Source organism: Gossypium hirsutum, chromosome D01 (assembly GCF_007990345.1).
Source record: "Gossypium hirsutum isolate 1008001.06 chromosome D01, Gossypium_hirsutum_v2.1, whole genome shotgun sequence".
NCBI classification, from domain to species: Eukaryota; Viridiplantae; Streptophyta; class Magnoliopsida; order Malvales; family Malvaceae; genus Gossypium; species Gossypium hirsutum.
The window spans coordinates 3,247,792-3,266,926 of NC_053437.1; the positions used below are offsets into that span (position 1 = coordinate 3,247,792).

Consider the following 19,135-nt stretch of genomic DNA (forward strand, 5'->3'; position numbering starts at 1 on the left):
TTTCTAAATAATACAGGAACCTAAAACAGGACTATTGTTTAGAACGCACCAAGTTTTAAAAAGGTTAGAAATCTGAGAAGGAAGAGTCTAAATGAAGACTATCTCTTTGGATTTTGTTGTTAAAAAAACATTAATCGAACAAAATGAAAAGACGTCAGGTGGGTGACAAAGTAATGATCACCGGGCAATAGAAAGAGGTTACCTCAGGGAAGAGAGCCTTCATTTGTGCATGAGCCTTTGGTACGACACCCTGGGAATGGTGTAAGAGACCAGAAAGATTTAGATCCTATATCCTTGAGTTGTGATAGGAGAGAATTGAAGAAAAGTCACATACCCTTGGATTACAGTGGGAGAACAATGGTATGAATTTTTGCGCCCCAATGGATTAAATTTTGAGGTTTACAGTGGGGGCAACCTGACTAAATATTTCTTCAGAAAAGCTACCCAAGCAAGAAAGCGTTGTAGCACGTCAGTGTTAAAGCCTTAATAACCTTCGAACAATGACAACCCAGGTGGGATCATTCTCTTAAAAAAACATTCATGCAAACATCACTCGCACATGTCTAGTTAGGAGCATTTGACGCATTTAGATCATGCCATCCTAATCTTAGGCATAATATAGGTTCATTATACAGGTCATGTTCCCCAGAGAACAGATCAGTGAAAATTGTAGATCTTATCTCCCTAAACAGTAGTGGAGCAGATCAACGACGGCGAATCTTATCTTTCCAAGATAGTGGGAAGCAGATTTAAGCCACCAAGCCTTGTCTCCCTAAGCAGCAGCGGAGAAGGTTGAAGATTGTAGATCTTATCTCCCTAAGCAGTAGTAGAGCAGATCGAAGACAGCGAATCTTATCTTTCCAAGATAGTGGGAAGCAGATTTAAGCCACCAAGCCTTGTCTCCCTGAGCAGCAGCGGAAAAGGTTGAAAATTGTAGATCTTATCTCCCTAAGCAGTAGTGGAGCAGATCGAAGATGGCGAATCTTATATTTCCAAGATAGTGGGAAGCAGATTTAAGCCATCAAGCCTTGTCTCCCTGAGCAGCCGCGGAGAAGGTTGAAAATTGTAGATCTTATCTCCCTAAGCAGTAGTGAAGCAGATCGAAGACAACAAATCTTATCTTTCCAAGATAGTGGGAAGCAGATTTAAGCCACCAAGCCTTGTTTCCCTGAGCAGCAGCGGAGTAGGTTGAAGATTGTAGATCTTATCTCCCTAAGCAGTAGTGGAGCAGATCGAAAACGACAAATCATATCTTTCCAAGATAGTGGGAAGCAGATTAAAGTCGACAATCCTATCTCCCTAAAGTTGCAGTGGAGCGGATTAAAATCATAGATCTTATCCCTCTGAAGTTGCAGAGAGCAAATCGCATCTAGTCTTATCTCCCTAAAGTTGCAGTGGAGCAGACTAAGTAAACAAGTCTTATCCTTCTAAAGTTACAGTGAGGCAGACTGAAGATGGCAAATCTTATCTTCCTGAAGTTGCAGTGGAGCAGATTAAAATTACAGATCTTATCTCTCTGAAGTTACAGAGAGCAGATCGCATCTAGTCTTATCTCCCTGAAGTTACGGTGGACAAGACTAAGTAAGCAAGTCTTATCCTCCTGAAGTTACAGTGAGGCAGATTGAAGATGGCAAATCTTATCTTCCTGAAGTTGCAGTGGAGCAGATTAAAGCCGACAATCCTATCTCCCTAAAGTTGCAGTGGAGCGGATTAAAATTAGAGATCTTATCTCTCTGAAGTTACAGAGAGCAGATCGCATCTAATCTTATCTCCCTGAAGTTGCGGTGGACAAGGCTAAGTAAGCAAGTCTTATCCTCCTGAAGTTACAGTGAGGCAGACTGAAGATGGCAAATCTTATCTTCCTGAAGTTGCAGTGGAGCAGATTAAAGCCGATAATCCTATCTTCCTGAAGTTGCAGTAGAGCGGATTAAAATCACAGATCTTATCTCTCTGAAGTTGCAGAGAGCAGATCGCATCTAGTCTTATCTCCCTGAAGTTGCAGTGGAGTAGACTAAGGAAGCAAGTCTTATCCTCCTGAAGTTACAGTGAGGCAGACTGAAGATGGCAAATCTTATCTCCCTGAAGTTGCAGTGGAGTATATTGAAGCACTAATTCCTATACCTTTGAAGATGCAGTAGGAAGGAATGAGGCTACTTAAAGAAGAAGAGTACCAAGATCCAGCAGGACCGGACAAAATCGGGTATTTTTAAAGTCTTTGCTTCGTCCCTGTTACACAAGAACGAGCAAAGAGGGGCAGTTGTAATACCCAATTTTAACCCGGGCTCACATATGGAAACATAATTTTTGAGGATATGCAATTTTAGATATGATATGCAATCCAAGATATGATAGATGCAATCTTAGATATGATATGCAATCTTAGAGATGATATATAATCTTAGATATGATATGCAATCTTAGAATATATGATTTTGTAATCTTAGAGATTTAATTTGTAGATACCCTTTAATCTCAGCCATTGATGTAACTGATCTGTACCGTTGGATTTGGGGAGGCTCAGCTATAAATAGAGGTCTCTCCCTTCATTGTTAAAAAAAAAAGAGAAAAGGGAGGGAGGAGAAATAATAAAAAAAAGAACGATTGGTAGTTTTTTAAAGGTGGCTTACTATTTTTTTCGTTCGATTATTTTTTACTTATTTACGATTTTAAAAAAAAGGAGAATGTGATACCACTGCGAATTTTATTCTATTTTTATTTAGCCCCTCCACCTTTTAATGTTTTTGTAATTAAGTTTTTTTTTTATTTTTTTAATTTACCCTTTTATTTATTTTAAATTCCAATTTAATCCTTTTGAACGGCGCCGTTTTAGAGGAGAAGAGAAAATTTTCCTTCCAGCCCCTTTACGTAACTCGCGCGTTCAAATTAGTCCTTTTACTTTTATTTATTTGTGGATTTACCCCAGATTTTTTAATTGCAATTCAATTTAGTTTTTTATGTTCTTTTTATTTATTTTATTAATTAATAGTGTAATTATTATTTTTATTCTAATTTTTTTATTTATATATATTCCTTTTATATGTACACATATATATATATTTTTTAAAAAACGAATATTTTCTTTTTTTTTAAATGAATATTATCATATATATATATGTATATATTTACGTTTTTAAGTGATTAAATACTCACCTTTTTTTTTCCTTTTTTTAAAATATACTTATTTTTTTCCTTATTTTCATAAGTATATTATGTGTTGTATTTATATATAAATTCTATAACCTAAAATTTTATTTGTAAATTATATGTATATTTTTAATCTTCATAATTTCCATGTGTACATCTTTTGATCCTTATTTATTTGTTTGCTATCCCATCCATTGTATAATTGTGTTTACATTTAATATTTTACATGTCATGGATTACCTTTTTTTTATTTCGTTTTGTTCATTTGCTTATATTATTTTTATGTCGATGATGTATTTATTATTGTTATTATTATAGCATTTGTATGTATAAAATCACGTTACATCATTTTTTACTCAAATTTAAAGATAGATTTTTTCTTTAAAATTGAGATAATGTTCGTATTTAGGATTTTCAAGGGAATTGAGCCCTAACGTATTGGGTTCCGATTTTCTTCGTTAAATTTGACAATCGAGCATTTCTCTTCAATCAAAAAATAAATAAAAACTCATTATTGGGAATTGAACACGTTGTGTCCTAACGTATTGGATGTGACGCATTGATTTCTCGAAATGATGATTTTTTTTAAAAATAATAAAGGAAATATTCCGAGTTTGGGATTTTAAAGGAATTGTGCCCTAACGTATTGGGTGTGATTTCTTAAATCTTGGATAAGTGGATGTTCTTTTAAAGTAAAGGAAATATTCCGAGTTTGGGATTCTAGAGGAATCGTGCCCTAACGTATTGGGTGTGATTTCTTAAATCTTGGATGAGTGGATGTTCTTTTTAAGTTTTATTGTACAAGTATTTTGGCCCAATTCATTTTGGGGAAAATTAGAATGCTGTGCCCTAACGCATTGGGTGTGGTATCTTCTTTCTTTGAAATAATAATGGTCTTAATACGTAGCCTTTTAAATTTTGCTAAGGATTACGTTTTTTTCCAAATTCTCGACCTTAAGATACTAATTAATTAACTAGGTACCAATTTTGGGCGTTACGAGGGTGCTAATCCTTCCTCGTACGTAACTGACTCCCGGATCCGTTTTTCTAAAACTCGTAGACGAAAGCCGTTTTTTAGGTGATCCAATTACACCTCAATAAAAGATTGATGGCGACTCCCAAATTTTTATTTTTTTAAAGTCGACAACCTAAAATCATTATTTTTCAAAAATAGTTTCGACAGTATGTGCAGAGGGTTTGATTGCAATGAAATTGTATGATGGATCTACTAAAAGGGAATGAGGACTGTTTAGGGCACATGGATGGATGATTATCAACTTAAAAAAGATTTAATTTTGTATTGACTTAGGATGTGAAGGGTTTTGAACTTTCAGCAAGACAATGTATTGGGCGTTTACGTATGACAAAATGTTTTACCATTGAAGAAATTTAGCAGTCTATAAATTGAAGGAAGCTGCTACAATCTCCAATTCTGACAAAAAGAAGAAAAAGCAAATTTGAACGAAAACCGATTGTTATTTGAAGAGTACATACAGAAGCTGATATTTGTTGAAAAAATAAATATAATTATTTATTGAAGAAATAAATACAATAATAAAATAAGGTAACAATAGTTGCTGTTGTTGAAGAAGACCTCAAAAGTTATAAAATTATTGAATAAATATAATTGTTTGTTATTTGTTGCACGTATAAACTTAAAATGATGTTATACTAATAATTTTGTTAGTAATTTGTGAAAATTTAATTAAATTAAAATTGTAGGTATAAAATTGTACAAAATTGAAATTCATATATAACATTGCATAATAGACTAAAATTCATGTATAATTTTGATATTTATCCCTTTAGATTTTCAAATTAAATATTCTAGAAGGTATCAAATTTTTTTTAAGGAATCAAATTTCAACATATCTTAAATAAATAATATAAGGTACTTTAAGAAAATTTTAAATTTTGGGGACCAAATATAAATATACTTTTTTGGGTAAACTACCTAATTAGTCACCTAATTTTTAGCGCGCTTTTATTTTGGTCACCCAAAATGAAATCATTGCAATTTGGTCAGTTAACTTTTAAGACACTTTTATTTTAGTTATCAAAGTGTTAAATGTCTAACAACGTTTAACTGTACACACCACTTCATATTTATACTTTCATTTTTGTCATCCAATTTTTTAGGTCGCTTTCATTTTGGTCACCAAAAAAATAGTTTTTGAAGTATTGATTGGGGTAAAAAAAAATCAAAGATTAAAGTGAAAAAGTGGCAAAAAATAAAACAATACAGAAAAATTATTAAATTATACTTGTTTATCCTATTGCTGAAAACTTTAATTTTTTCAATATTGAAATTTTAAATTTGAAAACATCAAAAAAACAAATTGAATACATATTTGAAGATTTTTTATCCATTCATCTGATTTGTTATTATAATATTAAAATTAATTAATTTAATCTCCTTTTAAATTTTATTTTAATTTATAAATTATCTTTAATTAAAACAACTCAAATAACTCATATTTAATAAGTACTTACGAAACTTAAATTTCTTTTGATTATGTAATATTGAATCTTCAATACTAAGCTAAAAGTAAATGAAAAGATACTTGCAATTAATTTGCTTGTTCTTTGTTTGGGTAAAAAAGTGATGAAAAAAATTATGAATTTTGTTTGGAATGGAAGATAAAAATAATTAATTGTAAATATATTTTTTTAGCTTAGTATGGAAGATTCAAAATCAAATAATCAAAAAAAAAAAGAAATTGGACTTCATGAAACTATATATTGATGACAACAATTTTCATTGGTTATTTTAAAAAAAATTAAAACATCAAAATAAATTTAATAATTTGTTGAAAAAAATTTATCAATTGATAATGTGAATAGATTTGTTACTATAATTTTAAATCTTAATATTTAAAATTTTATATTTTAAAATCCAAATTTAGAATTTTTGGGATAAACGAGTAGATAATTTTTGTATATTATTTTAGTTTTTATCATTTTTCATTTTAATTATTAATTTTTTTTACCCAACCAAAAAATGAAAAATGAAAAACCAAAATGAAAGCAACCTAAAATAATATACAAAAATGAGTGACCAAAATGAAAACAACTTAAAAATTGAGTGATCAAAATGAATATGTAAACATGATGGAAGCATCTTAAAAATTGGATGACCAAATTACAAGGTTTTCATTTTGGTTACTCAAAATGAAATCCTTGGGTGACCAACTAGGTAATTTACCCTTTTTTCCGTACTGGACTCTGGTCTCCTTGTCCTAAAATTTGTCTCTGTCAATCACAGTCAATTGGTTTTTAGGTAGCTCATTTAATCTCTGTCGTCTCTTTTTTTTTTTTTTTCAATGACCCATTATGGAAAATCAAATGCAGTACAACAAATTAAAAACAAGAAGCATAAAATAATTGAAAACCCAAAGGCCTAAACCGATAAATTTTGTCTGCAGAAAAACCATGGAGCTCCTACCTCTCAACTATGGAAACAAAACCCTGCCTCTCAAATCCACTCCCTCTCCCAAAATCACTTGTTTCAGAACCATTCGAGCTTGCTCTCCCAGACAGGACCTCAAAGGCCGAACTGTTGCAGTAAGCACTCCCCCCTCCCCCCTTCTTTGTATTACATTGTTCATTTTATCTCCAAATACTCTCTTCTTTCACTAAGCTCTTAATCACACTACAAGATTTCAGTGGTTGAAGGCAAAAACCCAAAGTTCATGATGAGCTAAAATGAGTAATCCTGATGGTGCACTTTACTTTAAATATGAATTGATGAAGGAAGAAAAAGGGAAATGGAATAATAACTTTAGTCCCTCTCAACTAACAGTAGTTTAATTTATTGTTGGTCAAGTTGTTTCAGTCATTTTATTGTGTCTTTGTCATATTGGTAGACAATGAGTTCTTGAAGGAATTTGTTAAATCCAACAATGGTTCATATAACAGTTGAATTACAGGTAATTGGCTTGGGAATATCTGGAAAAGCTGCTGCAAGGCTTGCTCTTGCGAGAGGTGCTTCGGTTGTAGGTATTGATCAGGATGAGAGTTTGAGTTCGCTAGAGGTATATTATTGTTTATCCCTTCATGTTCTTAAATTTGTTGAGGTCACTTAAACTGGTTCCTTGTACCCCATTTTAATGCTTAACTTGCTCTTGGTTACAGCATGATCCTTCTTTTATGGCATTGAACTCTACTGGGTTCAAAACGGTCCTTGGAAACTTTGATTGGAATCTGCTTAAGGATGCAGATGTGGTAGTTGTTTCTCCTGGAGTTCCCCTAGAAAAATACGGCCTTTCATATTTGTTACAGTCGGTAAGTTCATGTCTTAATTTCAGCATCTATTTTCTTGAGAAAGAAGAGTTGGCAGGCCTAAAATTTTATGAATTATAAGATGGGGTTAAATAATCATGTCATATGTATTCTACTTTTCTGATGCTGTCATACGTTCGTTTATGATTCATTTCCATAAATAACCTTATGCAAATGAAGGTACAATATACTTCTGCATTTTGGCACCTTTGTTCCTACAAATATTCGATGATGAGTTTGTTAGTTCCCATCTTTTCCTGCTATTTTTATGTTTGATAACTTGTGATAACCTTTTCTGTCTATTAGCAGGGAAAACAGGTGATGTCCGAGTTGGATTTTGCAGCAGAAGCCCTCCCAAAAAGTGTCAAAATTTGGCAGTGACAGGGACCAATGGGAAATCCACTACTGTTACTTTTGCTGGACAGGTTTCTCTACTACCCTGGTTGATTTTATGTATATTTGTATTGTAGTAACGCACTACACTTGTTCTGTATTCTTGATATAATAGGTCTCATCATGTTCCTCAATGTCTAAGACATGTTGCTATAGAAGACCAGTGAGACAAATTAGAAGCTGAAATGAACATGCATGCTGAAAACAGGCTCTGTTTAGCATTAGTAGAACACTGCCTCTAACATTTATTTTCTTTAATCAACACCTACTTAGCTCTTTTATGTATGGAAGCCGTGTTATCCATGTCATAGTTAGTTGTTGTGGAACAAGGTTATCTCATTACCATTTCCTTTCTTATTGTATAAAAGAATTAATTCATGGAGCAAAGAGCAATTGAACCTGCGACTTACTCCTCCATCATGTTCATATGGACATCATTTAAACTGACAGCCATGTCACTTTCAACAACATAAAAAGTTATAGCCAATGGGGCAGCTTTATATACCTGTCCTTTCTAGCCATCACATCTTGTGATATGAGCTTACCTACAGTCTCCCTGTGTTTTATTTTTACCCTGATCATTTGATGGCAGATGCTTAATCATTTTGGTATTGATACATTTGTGGGGGGGAACCTTGGAACTTCACTCTCTGAGGCTGCAATTCAGCATGTGACATCGCCCGCACAAGAATGTAAGCTTAAGGTGAGTCTAATTGATCTTTTCTCTCTTTCCTTTTTCTGTTTTGTTTGCTCGTAATATACATGCCAACATTTTCCAGGTTGCAGTAGTGGAAGTCAGCAGCTACCAAATGGCAATTCCCTGTGTGTACTTTCGTCCTTCGGTGAGTAGACTTGGGAGATTTCTTGACGACTGTTGAAGTGCTTTGATTTAATTTTTTGACTTTAATCTGGTGATATAAAAATTCTTTGTAGGTTTCTGTGGTACTAAATCTTACCCCTGATCATTTAGAAAGGCACAAGACAATGCTTGATTATGCAGAGCACAAGTGTCGTCTATTTTCTCACATGACCAATGCCAAACTGGGACTTCTTTCATTTGGTATGTTCCTTTTTTCTTCCATATAAAATAAGTAAATAACACTTATTCTCCACAGGCTTAAGTGTTGGACTTGTAAGTCCTTGATGTGTCTCAAGCTTACTCTATCATATGGAGATCGTAGTTACCCTTTCTTTTTAACAGCCAATCAAATAATTCCTTCTAGGGAACCAGCACTTGGATGAAGCAGTTAAGAAATATTGGAATAAATTTAATCCTGCTTGGATAGGAGCTTTCCCTGGTTTGGAAGTAAGAAATACTACTCTAGTTGCAGTTGTTTGACAAACTTTATTTGCTAAGAATCACAGTCGTTTACTTAGATTCACTCATGGTTTAAAAATTGGTATGAAAAGTATCGTTTTTATTATTCGTTGTGATTCATTTGAATGTAATGTTGCTGGCAATTGCTTGCTTGGAAAAGATTGATACGGAGGCAAAAATTGCCACCTTCAAAGTTCCTGACATAGGAATTGAGTCACAATTGCAACTTGGTAGCATGAGAGCCATGGGGAAGCACAACTTTTTTAATGCTGCAGTGGCTGCATTGTCTGTGGCTGGACTGGACGTTGGCGTACATATTGAAGACATCAATTCAACAATTGAGAAACTGAGGCCACCGCCTCATCGAATGCAAGTTGGTAAGTGTCAATACATTGTAATACTTGGACATATTTGGATTACTAATTGATGTGTGGAATTTTCTTCTATAATAAGCTAGAGATTATAGTGATTTATTTTCCTAGGTTGAGCCCCAACTCGTGGTTTGCTGTAACAGCAGCCACTCCCGTCTTGGAACAATCATGATGTTGCTAGACCTAGTCTTGATAGAAACCTTTTTAACCTTGGACTCTACCGTTCTTACAGTTGACCTTGACTGACTTTTAGAAATTTTGGTGGTTTGACTACTCTTCAAGTCTTATTATACTTGTAAAATCCCTCATCGATCTACTGTCATGATGGAAGAATATGGTGGTTGTAACTTTTTTGCCATGCAAAGTTTAATATCTTAATACTCTTGGATTGAGAATAATAAACAGAAAAAGCTTCTATTATCACAAGCAACTGCTAAAATGGCATTAAGCTGACCAGTAATTTGGTGTTCATATTAGAGTATAACATGTGTCTACTGTAAGAAAACAATTGCCATCTAAGAAGTTGAATGGCATATGATTTACTTGTAGATGCAGTATTTTATGAAGGTTTTTTTTTTTTTTTGGTTTGCTTACCGGCTCTCCGACCTCTTAATATATGAAGTTAATTCCACTTTTTATATCAAGTTTTTGAGTGTTTAAACTGCGAATTCTTTATGAGTTAATCTTGGATTGTTTCGTTGGTACCTGAGCTTTAAGCAAGACTATTTTTTTCTGATTCTTGGCATTCATCATGTAGTACACAAGGATATTCATGGGGTTACATGGGTGGATGACAGCAAGGCAACAAATGTTGAAGCTACGTATGCAGGGCTTATGGGTCTGAAGGGACAAAAATCAGTGATTCTACTTGGAGGCCTTGCTAAGGTTCGGTATTCATCATTTCCTCTTAATATAATTTTATTCATAACTGCTTTGGTGCCTTCACTGTGGTGTTTGCTTCCTTTTTCTGTATCATTAAAGTTGAATCTGAGCTTTGTACATGGCTGAACTTTGACTTTGCTTACCGTCCTAAACATGGTTTCCCCTTTACTTTTATTGTTCCTTAATTCTCTCTGGACCCGTTATAGGCATTTGCTCGTGTACTATAACCATGTTAAACATAGGTAGATTGTTTTTTATTGTTTTTTTTTTCAGGTCTTAGTCGGACAAGCGTCAAATGGTTTTGAAGAATTGATCGAGCCACTAATGGGCCATAGATGTGTAATAACTGTACGTGAGATGCTTCTTCTTGACATATGCAAGTTTCCTATTCAAAATTCTTACTTCCTGTGTTTTCTCCTCTTATATTTTTATGGCTTGTTTCTAAACTGGCTTTTGCATGAATGCCCAAGTTCGGGGCTTCAGGAACCATGATTCATCAGGAATTGTCCGATTACGGTCTTGACATTCCTTGTATTCAAGCCACAAACCTGAGGGATGCAGTCGAGCAAGCTAGGAAGATGGCAAAACATGGTTTGTTCTCTTCAAAGATTTTCGGTTTGATATGTTTGTTTAGTCATGTAGTCATATTTTGCTTCTAGTTCTAGCAGCCAACATTGAATTTCAGGTGCAGCCCTAGTCTGTTAGATGGGGATGTTGCTGATGATAACAACATTCATTTTATTCACACATGGACATTGAAACAGGTGATGCCATTGTGCTAAGTCCAGCTTGTGCTAGCTTTGATGAATTCAGGAACTTCGAGCATCGAGGGATTGTTTTCCGGGAATTGGCCTTATCTTCATAACACGTTTTCAACCACTCTGTTATAAACCATATGCATTGAATAAATCTGTTAGAAAACTATGGATTTTTGGCTAAGCTTGAGAACCATAGAGCATAATTAGTTTCAGAAATAAACTATATCCAATGTACTTTTTATGAATCAAATAATAGCTTAAGCCATCTTGAGTTTTGGAACTATTGATGTTATTTAAAATGGATAATCAAATAACCAATTTAGGAATTGTAAACATAAGTTATTTTTTATTCAAAAAGAAAGTAGAAAGAATAAATGGAAACATCATAATCTTTTACTTTATTGTCACATGACAGCATTTGTCCTAAAGTCAATAATTTATAATAGATGTCCTAAAAACCCCAGTAGTTGAAAGAGTAAGTTGGCACAAGTCTTCCACTTCAAGCAGAGTTGGTTTTGCAAATTCAATAGATTTTTTGGCTGTGATGTGCATTCCCAAAGAAGTTATTCATGTAATCTGAAAACAAAAATTCTTTATAACGAGCTGCTCCATCTTTCTCCACCACTTGGGGTAGTGGTGCAATCTTTTGTGTTGGTTGTGGGTTGTAAATATTGGTATTGACACTCTTGATTTTGTACTTTGGTGTGAACTATATGCTCTGCACTTTTATACCTTCCATTACTCCAAATCTGCACAAAAACAAATTAGGTATTAGGCTAGATTTTTCTATTCACTAAAATTCTTTTATCTTAATATAATTCCTTGAAATTAAAAGAAGCCTCAAAATAAATATCGATATAAACTTGTAACATATCGCTAATATTGATGATTAAGCACCAGAAATAGGAGGGATTTCTACCCACTCTCCCTTCTTTTCCATGTTTACATCTTGCGGGACTTTTATATACAAGCCGCCAATTCCATCTTGTAATAAAATTGTAAGAGTATCCATATTGGAATGGTGTCTTACACTGATTGTGAGCTCAGGATTAGGACATGTTAGATAAAAGTTCATATTAACCATCTTTTTTCCAATGAATCCATCAATCTTGGAGTCATCTAGCTCCGCTCCTAGATTTCCCAGCAAAGCTTCAAGCAATTTCCTCACCATCTCATGTGATGTCTTCAAATATTGAAGAGCAACGTCCCTACAAAGAGAATATTGATATTTACATCAAGCTCTGTTAATTAGGCTTCAAAATGCCAAGGAAAAAAAAGAAGAGAGACTGCAGGACATATATAGTTCATTACCTGCACTCTACAGGTCACTGTTGAAGAGCTTCATCATCATTGGTGTAAGCCATGCTAATATAGACTTTCCTTTCCAAGCTTTCTCCTTCTCCGGTACAAAACTCGTCCCATACTTCACTAATGGGGATGGACTCACCTCTTTTCGATAAACAGACTTTCTCTCTGGAGGCAATCCAAAGAAATTATGTGCGGTCTGCTTAAGGGAGTCGAGTAGTTCTATTGGTACTCCATGGTTGACAACTTGGAAGAATCCAAGAGTCTCAACAGCTCTAACAATTTGGTTGACCACTTCATCATGGTCAGGGCCTTCGAGCTTCGACAAATCGATAGGTGGTATATATCTCACATTTGCTCGCATGTTTTTTATTAATTTGCTCGGCGGGTGGTTGAATGTATGCCTGGGGCACCTTTGATATACCCAAGTCCACAGTTCCTTTGACGCCATTTCCATCACGGACGTCAAAGTTAATAAGGGAGGTTTCATTATCGAAACTAGGAGCCATTTGGGTGTAAAATGTAAGTATGTCTTTGTATGTGCAGAGGGTTTGATTGAATGAAATTGTGTGGTTGATGGACCAAAGTGAAACGGGTGCTATTATATAGTGCATGGTTTTGACGCCAACGGCAGCCGCTGTTGCTGAATAAGACCACTCCGAAGGTTAAAAACATTAAATAATTGCTATATATATCTGTTCAATATTTAGTTCATTGTAAGTCTCCATACATATAAATATTTAGTTTGAATTAATCCACAAATCTAAGAGGTTTGAATTGACATTTTAAATGTAGTACAAAAATTCAAGATGAGAACGATGTGAGAAGATATCATTCAACAAAATTCCAAAAGACATTGTTTGTTGAGACTTTGCATGGAGGAGTTATTGTCAATAGCTCTTCATTGTATATTATAATATTACTGAGATTTTCCCCATGGAAACTTGGTTCTATTTTCGTTTTCCAGAAAAGACAGGTTGGCATTATTTACGTATTCAACGCATGACTTCTCCAAATTTGTAATTTACATCATTCTTGTCTTCAAGTTATATTGCTACATATTTTAAATTTTAATTCAATCATCTAAGATTCTGTGGAATAATTCAACCAATATATATATCATATAATCAAATTTAATAAGGTAGTGTTTAGAAAATCATTTAATAATTAGATTAATTGTTTATAATTACATAGGAGTGACGTATTGAGTAATCATTTTAATTGGTGGGTCTCATTGAATGGGGTGTAATTGAGGTGCCCCAATTTTAATTCTTAAGGGTGGGAGGGTGAGAATACGTTCAGTGTTTCGGATAGGTTTGGCCAAAATTTCTTATATTATAAATCCTAAAATCATATATAAAAATAATTTATGTGTATTTTATAAAGTTATAATGTTATTATAAAAGTATTATAATATATTTATTATAAAAATTTATGATCAAGAAGTATAATTATGTCATTGTTCTTTAATGAGGCGGCATAAGGTAAGATATTTATAAATTTAATATATATATAATAAATATGTTTTACTTAATTATTAAGTATATATATTATATATATATATTATATTAATTATATTATATTATATTATATTACAATAAAACAAAATAATAAAGAATAAATAAAAAGAAAGAAAGGTACTTAACTTTGATCGCTGATTCAACATCCAACAATGATCCCAAACTCAAAAGTGGTGATGTTATCCTTTGTGTCGGCATGTACCTAAGGTGTCTAAATAATAGTATTTGTGGTTTGATTGTAAATGAGGTTATAAATATAATTTGGTTGGTTTATACATATAAATATGTTTGCTTTTAAGCTATATTATGGCATGATAAATTGAACAAATCTAAATAGGTGCATGTGAATTAATTTTATGTTAAGTACTCATGAACTAGGCCAATTATTTAGATTTGATATGCTATAATTGGATTAAAATGATGCTTTGATGACTTGTTTTGATGAAACGAATTTGATTTTTGTCTGTTTGATCTATAAACTCCGGTAATGCTTCGTAACCTGGTTCCGGCGAGGGATACGAGTTGGGGGTGTTACATTAGTGGTATCAGAGCTTTACAAGTTTAGCCAATTCTCGGACTAATTGAGCTTGGAATTCAGTCTAGAGGTACATGACATAATTGAGTCGAATTGAGTTGGGATTTGGATGTTGATATATTTGTTTTTGTTTTATAGTTGAAAATGTCGAATGATTATAATGACAAAGTAAAAGAAAAAGAAATAGAAATAGAAGGAAAGAAAGAAAGAAAAAAGAAGGAGAAAAGTTAGGGTTTCAAGGGTCAAAGCTCAATTGGTTAGTCAATTTAGTCCACTTTCTTGTAAATTTTTATGTTGTTGGAATCCCGGTATTAATACTACCCAACCCATGTCAAAATTTAGAAATTATTAAGTTTTTAAGTGATGTTTATGTTGAATAATTTTAGTATTAGGGATTAAATTGGTAGATTTTTAAGTTAGAAGTGAAAAAGAATTGAATTGTAGAATAAATTGTAAATTTTGAGTAATAAGGACTAAATTGTGAAAATTTTAAAATTTAGGGATTCAAGTGAAATTAGAGAGTTAAATCTAGTTTAAAGTGGAAATTGAATGAAAATATAGAATTGATTGTGAAGAAATAAAATTAGTCTCGATTTAGGGACTAAATTAGAATTTAGACTAATGTTGAGTAAAAATTAAAATATGCAATTTGAATTAAATTGTATTGTATTGATGAATTTAATTGTTTTAATTCCGTAGCTAACGTCCTACCGGAATCCTCGACTAAAAAGGGGAAAGATAAAGTCGACGATGAATAGCTTGGAATTTCTGGTTTGTATTTCTATAATCCGAATTTAGGGTGCGTTTGGTTCGCTGTATTGGATTAGAGGTGTAATAGCAAATCAACTGTTTGGTTGAATGTAATGGAATAGAGGCGTAATAGTAATCTTGTGTTTGGTTGAATGAAATAGAGGTGTAATAGCATAATGGAAAAAACTAAAATGACTAGAATACCCGTAGCATAAATTTGTTTTGGTAAATGGTTATTGTTATTGTTATTTAAATTTTAATAAGATTATTATTATCAATAATAAATATTTAATCATATTTAAACATAATTATTATTAAATATATTTTAATTAAAATATATAATTTAATAAAATTCTTAATAATTAGCAGAAATTTGTTTTGGTAAATTATTTTATTGTTATTGTTATTTAAATTTTAATAAGATTATTAATATCAATAATAAATAATTTAATCATATTTAAACATAATAATTATAATATATTATAATTAAAATATATAATTTAATAAAATTCTTAATATTAATATCTTATATGAATTTACTCAAATCATAATATATGATACTGTAAAATATAAATTAACATAATTATTATAAATATATTATAATTAAAATATATAATTTAATAAAATTCTTAATAATTCATATTCTTATATGAATTTACCCAAATCATAATATATGATACTGTAAAATATAAATTAACATAATTATTATTAAATATATTATAATTAAAATATATAATTTAATAAAATTCTTAATAATTATATTCTTATATGAATTTACTCAAATCATAATATATGATACTATAAATGAAAATTTGAAATAATTAATATATCATTTAAAATATATGATTTAATAAAATTTAAAAGAATTATAACTAATAAATTATATTTATGAATTTGTATAATTTAAAATAATAATTATTACATATAATTTAATAATTAATATTAAATTTCATAAACTTCTTGATAATAAATTTTCTTATATGAATTTATACAATTAAAATAATTAATATTAAATATAATTTAATAGTGATATATAATTTCATAAAATTCTTAATAATAAAATGTTCTTATATGAATTTACTAAAATCAATATATAACTTGAGAATTATATTCTGCATAAACATAATTAACTTATATTAAGAAAAGGTTAGATGAAAATGAAATTGTACATCATATTCCATATGTTATATAGTTTTACAACATCAAAAAGTTTGAACATTGATATTAATGGTGAGAAAGAAATCTTCTGACCCATTCCAATCGGGCAACAGAAGGTAAACTAAAGAAACGATCATTTGAGTTGGATGATCGGGAATTTTACTCAAAGCATCATACCGCTGATCGTCGGTTAAACCTTCAATTGACCATAAGGCTGAATATAAATTTGAAGCTTTCTCTTCCATCTTTTGATGTTCTTCTGACTTCTGCTGAACTACCACCTCGGAGGCAATACTCCTACTGATTTGATCGCCAACGGCCTGGATTTTTCCCCCAACATAGTGGCAGCCTCATCAATGAAGAATACACATTATCACGAGCATCAAATTTCTTCTTTCTCTTGTTTGAAGATGAGGAACCCCTTAGTCTCCATCTCCTCGCGGATCTGTACCAGAAACATCCATGTCGTCTAAAGAGACGTCAGCTTCGCAGTCATAGAATGTGTTTCTCTCTTCATTCATATCTGTAGTACGTTCATCCTCAACATGTATTTCTTCAAGAACATCAGCAGCTGTTTGAGCGTCTTTCCAGTTGCCCGATCTCTTGCGTATATGGCAGTAAGGCTGTTGTAGTAAGGGAAAGAACGATGTCTGAACTGGGAGGCTTCTTGTGACTCTAAAAAAATGAGGAAATCATATTAGTTATAAGTTTTGTAAAAAACAATAAATACTTGAAATACATTTTACCTTACATAGGATTCGAAAACTGCATCTTCAACAACAACGAGCTGCCTATGCTCGTCCCAACCAAAACCGTTGTGTTTTGGCCATTAAGCAGTGTAGACGATGACCATTCCCTTTTTAGGCACCTAATCCGAGATTCAATATTTGGCTTCGCTCAACATTGCTCTGGTAAAGCCTTTTCTAGCATTTTTTCTAGCTCGTTCAATAACCGGCCTTGAACCCGGTATCAGCATTAAATGTTCTACATTGTGCAAATCCACCATGCAAGAAACCAAGGCTGCATCTTCTTCTAGAATCCATTTTCTTTTGCTTCCTCGAGAAGCTTGAGAAGAAGCATGTGATTGTGGAACACCTGACATAATTATCTTAAGAAAAAAAAACAAATAACATATTACTGTTAATACATGAATAAAAGTGAACAGTTTAAATTTTAATCGTAGTTCAATATCATGAATCAAAAAGCTCAATACTAAATTTAATGAAATAAAATGCTGAATGAAAAGAAATAAATTATAATTCAACAAATTTAGTACAATATAGAATAATAAACACACAAATTTCATAACTAATACATAAAATAACATCAACAAATTAATTGTAATCAATGTCCAACCTAACTAATTTCTAGATGCTTGCCATTCACGAACATTGGTTGCTAGTTCCATCCTCCAGTAGCCCAAGCATCCGATGGATGAATATTTGTGAATACGGTTCATCGTCATTACACCACATTAGTAGGTAATCCTTCTCCACCTCGATTCAATGGGATCAATACTCATATGGTTCGAATAAAATTATGGAGCAAACAACATGCAATAATAATCTATTGTGCACCCTTACAGGATAAAACGATGGACTCCTAAGTATTCCCCATCTAAGTTTTAATAAGCCAAAGCATCTTTCAATGACATTACGTGCTAAGGCATGTTTCATATTAAAAAACTCTTGCGGAGAACTTGGCTAATAACCCTGAGCCACTCGTTCAGTATGAATATCGCTGTCCTCTAAATGGTGCAAGAAATCCCTCACAATTTGTGTATCCCAGCATCAACTAGATAATAACAACCTATAAAAATAAATTTTTTAATAAATGATAATTCCAGGCACACAAAGTTTGATCTTAATGAATAATTCAATTCCTCTAACTATACACTTTACCATGAGGAACTTTTAGTCCATGTGTTCTACTAATGGCATCTCGAAGCACCCGTCCATCGGCAACTGAACTTCCAACAGGAGAACATAAAAATTGCATCTAGGTGTACAAACACCTAGCAATTGTTGCTATGTCACTTTTCGGGTTCGAATCTAGGTTTATCAACTGTTGGACCCTAATCTTGATTGGGTTCCATCAAGAGCACCTAAGCAATTCTAATCACATGATTAATAACTTGAGTTAGAATACTAATTAAATCTAAGTCAACTAAATTGTACAAGCTATATATAAAATCAGTCTATACTTAAACCATTTCACTTATGTTAGAAGAATCGGCTGTATTGGCTCCGACTTTTTAAATAGACTCTTCTAACGTATGAAGCATTTAAAACACTAATGAAATGCCTGCTAACAGTTTCCCACCTGGACCTTTTAAAGTGATGCTTGATAACATTTTCAGGTGATGGGGATGATATGTAAAACATTGTCTTTGCTCATCACAAGCATGTTTTCTTGACGCTTCAATCCCCCTATCGATTACATCTCACATAGTTTAAAAAGGCAGATCTATTCATCCTAACTTGTTCAATACAGGTCTCGTCACTAGCATATACAAGCCTTTTCACATAATCCCGTTTTGCATAAAAATCTAAGGTATAGGACATAATCCTTGGTCTATAAGTATGTAGGCTAAGGCTGGCACCCATTCTAAATAAGAACCAAATCGCAATTCTACAGATTCCCAACCATATTGTCAATGCAGCACCAATTCTTTTACGCCTCACACTTTGTGCAATTAAGGGCAGACGAGCCATTACTGC

The 19,135-nt window shown here is 32.5% G+C and overlaps 1 protein-coding gene and 1 pseudogene across 1 annotated transcript; one reads left to right on the forward strand and one right to left on the reverse strand.

The window, feature by feature from the left end:
- Positions 1–6,476: 6,476 nt before the first annotated feature.
- LOC107936155 (UDP-N-acetylmuramoylalanine--D-glutamate ligase) lies at positions 6,477–11,541 on the forward strand. The gene is given in 14 exon segments (XM_016868827.2): positions 6,477–6,708; positions 7,074–7,178; positions 7,279–7,428; positions 7,735–7,792; positions 7,795–7,850; positions 8,411–8,521; positions 8,598–8,660; positions 8,752–8,878; positions 9,042–9,124; positions 9,297–9,513; positions 10,265–10,392; positions 10,663–10,737; positions 10,860–10,980; positions 11,154–11,541. Coding segments are annotated over 14 exon segments (1,527 nt in total). The 5' UTR covers positions 6,477–6,576; the 3' UTR covers positions 11,255–11,541.
- Positions 11,542–11,670: 129 nt separating this feature from the next.
- On the reverse strand, positions 11,671–12,961 carry LOC121214091 (scopoletin 8-hydroxylase-like; annotated as a pseudogene).
- Between the last annotated feature and the right edge of the window lie 6,174 nt (positions 12,962–19,135).